At 35.2% G+C, this 10,648-nt stretch overlaps 1 protein-coding gene across 1 annotated transcript in view; it reads left to right on the forward strand.

Moving 5' to 3' along the window:
• The window catches only part of USP16 (ubiquitin specific peptidase 16), a 36,046-nt gene extending 25,765 nt beyond the window's left edge, over nucleotides 1–10,281 (forward strand). Inside the window, 8 exon segments of the mRNA XM_020995994.2 lie at nucleotides 799–855; nucleotides 1,777–1,950; nucleotides 3,959–4,088; nucleotides 4,091–4,615; nucleotides 7,551–7,645; nucleotides 9,158–9,244; nucleotides 9,680–9,836; nucleotides 9,924–10,281. Coding sequence (XP_020851653.1) covers nucleotides 799–855; nucleotides 1,777–1,950; nucleotides 3,959–4,088; nucleotides 4,091–4,615; nucleotides 7,551–7,645; nucleotides 9,158–9,244; nucleotides 9,680–9,836; nucleotides 9,924–10,057 — 1,359 coding nt within the window. The 3' untranslated portion in view covers nucleotides 10,058–10,281.
• Nucleotides 10,282–10,648: the final 367 nt, after the last annotated feature.

The following is a 10,648-nucleotide window of genomic DNA, read 5'->3' on the forward strand; positions in this document are numbered from 1 at the left end:
AGAGTGTTTGATTATGACTAGATTTATTTGATATATGAAATCTAAGTTTAAATTTCTACTTTACAAATAAGGTTATAACTTCCAGACTCTGTTATTATGATAATATATGTTCAAGTGTATATGGTATTGTATAAAGCTAATTTTAAAAGTCCTTGGCTCTACCCTGAAACATCTCCTAGTTACATGGTCATATTTCCTTCCATTAATTCATACTTGCAGCTTGGTTGTACAATGATAATGATAATATAATGATAAAATAACAGTATACTTTGATGAAATAGATTTTAATTTTAATTAGTAATTAATTGGATATTGATAATATCATTTAAAATTTATATTTCTACCTGAAGTATTTTTGTTCCATGTAATTTGTTAGCCTTACAGCAGCCACTAATAATCTCTTTTCAATTACAGCAAAATTTATTCAAAGCATTTTTAGTATGTTTTTAGTCAGTGCAGGCATTCTGAGTAAAGGAGAATGCTGGGCTTGGAGTCAGGAAGGACTGAATTCTAATTTGGCCTAAGATTCTAATTAGCTGTGTGACCCTGGGCAAGTCACTTAACCTTTGACTGCTTCAGTTTCCTCAACTATAAAATGGGGATAATAACAGTTTATTGTGAGAACCAAATGAGATAATTTATAAATTGCTTACCACAGCACCTGGTACTTAGTAGCTACTATATAAATGCTTATTCCCTTCCCCTTCTCTTTAAAAAAAAAACAAAACTCCTTACTTTGTAATGCTTTAAGTAAATTCTTCCTTGCCTTTAAAAAGTGTTTTTTGGTGTTTGGTTAAGGTCTCCTTGGTTCATGAATCTTTCCTTGATTTGTCTCTCCCTGTTTTAGATGATCAGGTAAGACTATTGAGTTTAATTAATGTAAAATTTTTTTTACCATTAGATATAGGGAATAAAGACTTTAAGATATTTATTAAAGAAGCCTTTTATTATTAACTTAGTTTAAAATTATAAATGTTATTTGCAAAGTCCCCTGAAAATAGTGAAAAGTGTGAACTAAATTCTGCTTAACAAGACAATTATATCTGTAAGTCTTGAAGATCTTAGTTTCTTTTATTTATTTAACTATTATAATGGATTTACTGAAACTTCCTTAATGGTCTTATTATGTGGCATGTTATAACTTAATAAATATTAGGTATAACACTGTTAGAACTGGCTTTTTTTTGTACAAGGTGATAGAGAAGTCTATATATCTTCAGTATATTTACTTTGTTCTTTTAGAGTAAATGTTAGATACAAAACTGTCACAACAGAAGAGAGATAGACTGAGTTAGTCAATGGACAATGAGGCAATCACAAATTAACTTAGAAACCCATTTCCTCATAATCATAGGCACTGAAACCATGCTAACATTAACTCCTTTTTGAAACAGACTCCCTTTTGAAACTTATTATTTACCTACCAAAAAAAAGAAAGAATGTAACTATAATATTACATTTACCCACCCCCACACACAATACAACAGAATGCTTTATTTAGAAATTTGCACAGCAAGTCTAGTATTTATTATATACTTGATTAATTCCATTATATTGCTGTTACACTTTTATTTCCTGTCTGTAAAGCTCACAAATTCAACCCATTTTCTTTTTTTCTTCTTGTTTTGCTTGAAAAAGTAATAATTTTTATTCTGATTAATTTTAATATTTTAGGAAAATTTTTACTATTAAACTATAACATAAAAACATTTAGCCAAAATTAAATTCTTTGGAAAATATTGTTACTAATTTTTAAAATTTACATTCTGTTTTAAGAGTGGTAAGAAAAGCATAAATGATAAAAATATTAAAAAAACAAAGGAAGATGAAGATAAAGACAGTGAAGAAGAGAAAGATAATAGTTATATGAAAGAGAAGAATAATATTTCTTCTTGTACAAGTAAGCACTTGCAGAAAAAAGCAAAGAAGCAAGCCAAAAAGCAAGCAAAGGTTAGTATTTATAAAGAACGATCTTCTACCTTGTATTTTATAATGTGCGGTTTGGCTTATAGTTAAGAAAAAAAATTTTTTTTGCTATTTTCTCATTTTATGAGTAGTTGTTTCATTTATAAGGGAACTGGTTATATTTGAAATTTTGCCTTATGATAACATAATTTTTAACTTTTATCTGCCTGAAGTATTTTTTGTTCCATGTCATTTGTTAGCCTTATAGTACCAATAATAATCTTATTTCATTTATAGCAAAATTTATGCAAAAGTAGATTACTCTTGACATGCTACATTTACTTAAGTTTCTGCTACTTTGCTTTTGCTGGCATGTTAAAAAAAAAAGCACAGTAATAGGAGTCGGAAGACCTGGGTTTGAATCCCCCTTGGGACACTTACTGTGATCATAAACACTTTTCTCAGACACTCAGTTTCTTCATCTGTAAAATAGGGCACTTATAGTACCTACCTCACAGGATTGTTCTAAAGAAAGCTTTTTGCAAACCTGGACATAGTACAGAAGTATGTTACTGTTTTTTTATTGGTCTTGTAGACATCTTAAACTCAGTATGCCCAAAACAGAATTCATTATCTTTTCCTCTAAACCCTTCCCACCCATTCCTTCATTCCCTGTTACTGTAGAAGGCAACACCATCCTGCCAGTCCCTCAAGCTACAACTGGAGTCATCCTGGATTCCTCACCAGCTCTCATACTCCCATATCCAATCTGTTGCGAAGGCCTGTTGATTTCACCTTTGCAACATCTCTCAAATACAACCCCTTCTCTCCTCTGACACTGCCACACTCTGGTGCAGACCTTCACCTCACCCCTTGATTTTGGCAGTAGTCTGCTGGTAGGTCGACCTGCCTCAGGTCTCTTCTCATCCATTTTCTTCTCCATTGAACCACTAAACTAATTTTCCTAAAGCTTAAATCTGATTGTGTCACTCCTCTCCTTCAGTAAATTCCAATAGTTTCATAGTGTTTCCAGGATCAAATACAAAACACTCTGTTTAGCATTCAGAACCCTTCTTAACCTAGCCACCTTATACTTTTCTAGTTTTTTTTTTAAACCTTCCTCCCCAACACATACTCTTTGACCTAGCAACATTGAGCCTCCTGGCTGTTTCCAGAACAAGATATTCCATCTCTCAGCTTCAGACATTCTTTATGGCTGTCTCCCATTCCTAAAATGCTTTCCCTCCTCCACTCTGATTGCTGACCTCACTGGCTTCCTTGAAGCCTCAACTAAAATCCTACTTAATGCAGGAAGCCTTCCTCAACCCCTCTTAATTCTAGTGACTTCCCTGTGTTAATTATTTCCTATTTTCCTGTATATAGCTTGCTTTGTATGTTTATTTGCATGTTGTCTTCCCTGTTAGATTGTTTTCTTCTTGAGGGCAGCGACTGTCTTTTGCCTCTTTTTATACCCCCAGTGCTTAGCATAGTGCCTGGCACATAGTAGGCATTTAACAAATATTGATTGATTGACTGATTGATTTAACTTCATTAGGATGTAAGCTCCCTAAGGGAAAGAACTTTGTTTTTATATTCATGTCTCAGCACTTAGCACTCAGTACTTATAAGTAAGTAATAATAAATGCTTTTCATTAGCATCCTACCCATTTTTCAAAGCCCAGCTCAACTTCCATCTCAGTGACTACTCCAGTCCACAGTGATTGATCCCTTCCTTAAATTCTTATTATACATGTAGTATTTACTATATCTCTTTTTATTTTGTACTCTATATACCCCAGGGCCAAGCAGAATTTAGGCATTCAATGACCACTTGTTAATTGACTGGTGGTCTTCTGGTCTAGGTGGCCCCAAATATAAAAGTATTGTTTAGAGTTGATGAACTCACCATTTTATGTTTTTTGCTTTTTTGCTTGTAAAGGATCAGGACTAGAGTTCTAGATGCTGATTCACCTCTAGTATAAATATTTCTTTTCTTCACTAGTCAGCTTTACTTATTTTTGTCTTTTGCCAAACTATGTGCTTTGTTTCACAGAACCAACGAAGGCAACAAAAAATTCAAGAAAAAAGTATTCAGTTAAATAATATCTGTACCATTGAATATCCTGAAGAACATCAACACATTAATAAAACTTTACCACAAGAAGAGATGGATAATGAATCAACTGCTTTTCTCAAGAGAAAGGAAAATCTGAAGAGTGTTGCTTAAGTCAAAAAGATATAAGAGACAAAGAGAATACCAGAGCTTTGCCAGAAAATCCAAATTGTACAGAAGAAGAAAATGTAAAAAATGGAAATGATGCAGGTGACACTCTGAGTGTTTCTTTTCCCGTTGAATGTGCTAGTAAGTTAAATGGTATATATCTCAAGAAAGAGAGTGATGAAGAAGAGGATCTTGCCAATGATTTTAAAAACCTTAAGCTGGATACACTTCTTCAGCCTGATGAAATAAATATAGAGATTTTGAATGACACTTATTCTATTGGGACAAAGATCTATGAAGTAGTAAATGAAGTTCCAGAAACTGCTTTTTGTACCCTAGCAAACAGGGAAGCTATGAATATTGATGAATGTTCAATCTATCATTGTTTATATCAGTTTACTAGTAATGAGAAACTCCAAGGATCAAACAAACTACTTTGTGATGTTTGTACACAGAGGCAGCATAGTGGACCAAAGACAGATATTAAAGGTAATATTTTAAATATTTTAAAAGTAATATTTTAAAAATATATTCTTTTTAATTATGAATTTCCATAATGAACAAAATTATGGATTTCCAAAGTGAACTTTCTGAGTCTGGCTTCACCCAGAAAATAGTATACCTCTGACCATCATTCTCTAGCACTACCTGTACCTTCTTCACTCACACATCCTGACATACTGGGTCCTTAATGGGACAGTTAGAATACTCCTTGCTTCTAGACTCTCCCTTTGCTGTGGAAACTCTGCAACCTCTCCTTTCAGGATTATTGTATTGAAATTTTCCTCTCCATTCAAGTTATGGTGGCTGTTTTCTACTGACCCTTGGTCATTCTTTCTCAGCAAATTTAAAGCGTATCATTCTCCTCCTTCCTAAATGCAGCCCTAAGATCTAAGAGATTTTAACATCCATTTGAACATCTCCTTAATCTCATGACCTAACTCTTCATTCCACCTCATTTATACCTAGGAATAGTCATAACCTGGATTTTACATTACCCACAGAGTTCTACTTTCTTAATCATAAAGGTTTTCTTATGCTTCACCTTCCCTAAACCTATTTTTCACCCTCACCATTTCCAGTCCCTCTCACCCCTTAGTTCATTTTCAAGCTTGTTACCCTTTTTCAGACTTCACTTTCATTTTTCCCAATATTGACCATCCAGTTAACCGCACAGTGTAGTCTACTTTTGAATCACTTATCCTATCACCAGTCATCCCTTGCCAAACACCAGCCCTGGATTACTCCTGCCATTTACTCCTCTGTTTTCATACATGTTCATACACTGAATGGAGCTGAAGGAAGTCACACAACTGTTCTCCTGGGTACACTATACATTCTTATCCAGCTTCAACTGGATCCTACTTGTGGTATGGTATTCATTTTATTCCTTCCTAATTGATACCCACTCCCCACAGAAGATAAGATATATCAGACCTTCTGTCTTTAGATCTTCCATGCCTCTTCCTACCCACATTCTCTCAGTTGAGAGAGCTTATTTTATTTAAAAAATTGAAGCCATTTGCCATGAGCTCCCCCTTCTCCCCTCTCATCATCTTAATATCTTTTGACACTCCTCATTTTCTCCTTTCTGTAATAATGAGGTGGACTTTGACCTTGCCATGACCAACTGTTGAACATGTGCCTTTGATTCCATCTCCTATCTTCTTCTCCAGCAGTGTATCCTCACTCATCCCTTCTCACCTTTTCACATTTTCTGTTTCTTCTATCTACTGGTTGCTTCTGTGCTACTTTCAAATATGCACAAGTCTGTCCTTAAAAAAACATTTGCTAAACTTTACTATTCTCCACTCTCTCAAATTATCATTCTGTGTGTCTCCTCCTCCCATTCCCAGCCAAACTCCTAAAAAAGGCTGTCTATACTCATTTCTTCTTTCTTTTTTCTTAGTCCTCAAACCTTTGTAGTCTGGTTTCTGACATCATCACTCAACTGAAAGTTGAACTCTTAAGTTCACCAGTGATCTCTTAATTGCCAAATCTGATAGTCTTTTCTTAATCCTCATCCTTCTTGACACAACCATCCTCTTTCGGCACTATGTGCTTCTGATTCTCTTCCTACTTGTATACTTTCTCTTCAGTCTTTTTTGCTGGCTCATCATTTGTATCTCCTGTTCCTTTACTGTAGGTTTTCACAACATGCTGTCCTGGGCTCTCTTTTGCTGATCTTTCATAGGTTTAATTATCAATTCAAAGCAAATAACTTACAGATCTATATCTTCAACCCTGGTTTTTTTACTGTTTCAGTAACACAGCTAGACATATCACACTGGATGCCCAAGAGACATCTCAAACTCATTATGTCCAAAATAGAACTCGTATTGCCCCACTGCCCTCCAAATCAGCACTTTTCCAAACTCCTATTTCTATCAAGGGCATCTGGTCTTCCAGGTTTCTAGCCTCAGCAGTATCCCCAACCGGTATTTCTAAATCATTTGCCAGCATTTATATTTTCTGTCTCCACAATGGCTCACACATCCAACTTCCCCTAGTTACTCTTACAGTCACCCCCTTAGTTCAAATCCTCATCACCGGTCTAGGTTATTGCAGTGACCTCCCCAGTTGATCTCTTCAAGTCTCTTCCCACTCCAGTCTATTCTCCTTCCAAACACACCTGCCAAAGTGATTTTCCTTAAAGAGCATATCTGACCACATCAGTAGTCACCCTGTGGCTTCCAGTTGCTTCTAGGATCAAATTTAAACTCCTGCTTGGTTTATATAGCCCTCACAAGCTGGCCTCAACCTCTCTTCCCAGCTTCCCCTTCTCTGTTCTGTAATCTAGCCAAACAGGCCTTCTCTTTATCCTTCAAAATGACACTCCATTTTACATTGACATTGCCTTGTTTTTGCACTGGCTGTCTCATATTCTTGGAATATGTACTCTCTCCTTATCTCCATCTTATAGAATCCCACTTTTCCTTCGAGATTCAGCCTAAGCACCACTTCATGCATGAAACTTTTCTCAATCCTCTTAAATCCTGTTGCCCTCCCCTTCCTAAGTACCTTTTATCTTGTCTTTTTCTTTGTACAGAGTGTGTGCTCTTTAGAAATTAAAGTAAGTAATTTACTAGGAAGTAAAGTAAGCCCCTCATAAGTAGGGAATTTCCTTTTGTATTTGTATCCTTAGTGTCTTACGAGAGTCCCTGCCTGGCACACTGTGGGCTTTTGATTGATTTTTCCTAGTATTTTCAAGGAGACTGGAAAATAGGTCTAAGCCAGGACTATTGTGAGTCAGCTGCACATGCCTTTCAGTCTTTTCCTGTCTCCCCTCACATATGCCTGGAAAAAGCTATTTTAGCAACACCTAAAATGGTTTTATGTAAATGTGAAAAGAAAGAAAATTGGTTTTTCTTCAGTTGTTTGACATGCTCTCTTTCAGATTTCTGGTGTTTTTTTTTTTCTTTAGGTGAAAAGAAGCATGTTTACACTAATGCCAAAAAACAAATGCTGATTTCTCTGGCTCCTCCCATTCTAACTCTTCATTTAAAGAGATTTCAACAGGTATCAGTCAGCTTAATATTCAATTTGTTATCTGTAAGTAAATAGTCTCATCTCTAAAAATATTAAAATTTTGAGAGGCAAGCATGGTAAAGTGGGATTTTGAATTGGGAAGACCAGATTCAAATCCTTTCATGTATTTACTAGCTGTGTGATTCTGAGCAAGTCATTTAGCCCCTCTGTGCCTTGACTTCCTTAACTGTTAAGTAAGCAGGCTGGACTTGATACATTGTGTCAAAGGCCCTTTCTAGCTCTAATTCAGTGATAACTGTACTTTTTTGCAGCTTCTTGAAGAATTTTTTAAAAGTTTCAACCTTGAAAGGGGAATTGACAAATAAGCAAGGATTTGGAAAAGTTATAAGCAAGATATAAGATTGGAAAATGTGTGAAGTTGATGGAAAAATCTAGAAAATATCCCCCATTTAGTGTTACTATAGCATTAGTTTCAGGGGAAGAAAGGCGAAGGTATTTATTCCACAGATGCTGCCTAGAAGTTCGAGTAATTTTTTTCCCCTGACATTCTTAAAGTCTTTGCCTTTTTAAGGATTAACTCATAATGGAAAGATGTGATTTCTAAAGGTTTTTCATGTACTTCCATGTATCACCGAGTATTTTGTATTATCACATTAATGATACCATCATAAGGAGGTATTGGATTTAGACTAGAGGATTTTGGCTGAAATCCTGACACTGTGACTTTACTTCTATGACCTTGGTCTGTGATGCCATGATCCTTATCTTTAGAAAATCTTCGTAGTTCAGTTTCAGGATCTTTGGGTTTTCTCTTCCTTGGTTTTATGCTGGAGGTTAGGTCAGTTAGGGTGTGGACCTAGTAACACTCTAAGCCTGGGTTTGTAGGTAGGAGAGGGTTAAGGTTGGACAAGTATTTTTGTAGTGCTGAGTTATAAACTCCTATCCTAAATTTCTAAGGTAGTACAGTGGAAAAGAGCACTGGACCTAGTTTCAGGAAAACCCAAGTTCAAATTCAGCTTCTTAGGCAAGCCTCTGAAACTGAATGTCTCAATTTTCCTCAACTGTAAAATGGAGATGACAAGCACTTACAGGGTTTTTCTAAGGAAATAAGATACTCTATGTAAAAGCACTTTGTAAACTTTAAAGCATAAATGCTGTATTATTCCTAGTATTAGTCTGGGTCCTCTAGTTTACTTTGAGCAGACAAAAGTAGATTACCTCGTATTGAAGCTCTAGATTGATTTTGTGATCCTTACAATCATTCTGGATGTTAATGACTAACTTTGAAAGTTAGAATCGTTTGGAAGGGATCTTAGAGATCATCTAGTCAGTCCACCAAAAGATGATGAAATTTAGGCCTAGGCCTAGATACAGCTAATGACTTTGCTGGTTAATGGCAAAGGTGGGATCCCTTGGACTCCTTAATCCTTGGCCAAACCAAACAGAGACACAAGGGAGCTCTCTTAAGAGTTTTACGTAGTATGTATAGCACTACAATTTTTTTTTAACTTTAGAAAAATAAACTAAATTGTCCCCTTTTAGGCTGGTCTTAATCTTTGCAAAGTCAACAAGCACATAAAGTTTCCAGATGTAATAGATTTGGCTCCTTTTTGTACCATAAAATGCAAGGTAAGTAAAAGTGGTTCTTGTATTTAAATTATAGCTTACATTATCAATTTTGTTCATATAAGCATGAAGCATAGTTGTGGTTGGGTGAATGGGAGGTTTTTTAAGTTAAAACAATAAACCTAAAGTTAGCCCTAAACAAAAACTTTGGCTAGATCCTATATAGTTATGAGAGGATATGGAAAAGGTTCTGGGCAGATCCTACATAGTAGGAAAATATGGACAAGAGTGCTATTTAATGCTCACCTTGCTGAGATCACAGAGGCTTTTTGAGAACTTAATCTGATTTTGTTAATCATTTGAAAGGGCTATTTCTTTAATTATACTCTTTAAGTCAGTCTGCTGTCTTGACCAATTTAATAACATTTACTAAAGGAGTAGTACACTTTTCAAATGAGTTGTGTTACCCTAATTTGAAATTGATTTCAATTCTTACAGAACGTGACTGAAGGAAATACAAAAGTATTGTATTCTTTATATGGAGTTGTTGAACACAGTGGTACTATGAGGCGGGGGCATTACACTGCCTATGTGAAGGCAAGAACTTCAAATAGTCATCTTTATAACCTTGTTCTCGATGGAACTAGTCCACAAGGTAAATATCTGGAAATATTTTATTACTACTTTAAATATGGAAAATATACCTGTATCTTAATCCTGTTTTAAATTTTCTTCTTGACAGAATTTGAAAACGAACCAATGAAGGGGCAGTGGTTTCATATCAGTGATACACATGTACAAGCTGTGCCTGCAACTAAGGTTCTAAATTCACAAGCTTACCTCCTGTTTTATGAGCGAATTAATCTGAAAAATTAATCTGAAAAAGAATTCCACCCCATGTTTGTTTGATTTTTAATGGGGGGGGGAAAAAAAGACAACTTGAATCATGTTCACATAAATTTGAATATTCCAGAAAAGGTCATGTGTCCTGGAATGATGCAGGGAAGATACTAAACAGAATCGCAAGTAACAAATGTTTTGTTTCTGTCTGTGGTTGAGAGGAAAAATAAAGATACCATTTACTGGTTTAATAATTTTAAGACTTATTTTGCTGTGTTGAAACTTGGTTAGGATTAATGTCCTTAAACATTGCAAAATTTATACTAATTCATAAACATGTGTTCCTCAGTATAGTGACATATTTGCTACAAAAACTGGACAAAGGATTTATGAGGAATCTTATGAAGCATCTGCTGGATACTTCAAGCAATAATAGAATGAAATAATGGAATTGGTCTTATTTTGATGGTTTTTGGAACTGAGGCCATGATTAAAGAGAGACAGCTAGGGGCATTTATCTATCTACTCTCATAATCCGCTATCAAAATGAAAAGTGTGGGAGGACACAGAAAGACAAAGTCAAATAATTCCTCCAATCCATATCTAGAATCTCTGGCAAGACCTCTT

This window comes from Phascolarctos cinereus, unplaced genomic scaffold (assembly GCF_003287225.1).
Source record: "Phascolarctos cinereus isolate Bilbo 61053 unplaced genomic scaffold, phaCin_HiC Scaffold_726;HRSCAF=1367, whole genome shotgun sequence".
Taxonomy (NCBI): Eukaryota; Metazoa; Chordata; class Mammalia; order Diprotodontia; family Phascolarctidae; genus Phascolarctos; species Phascolarctos cinereus.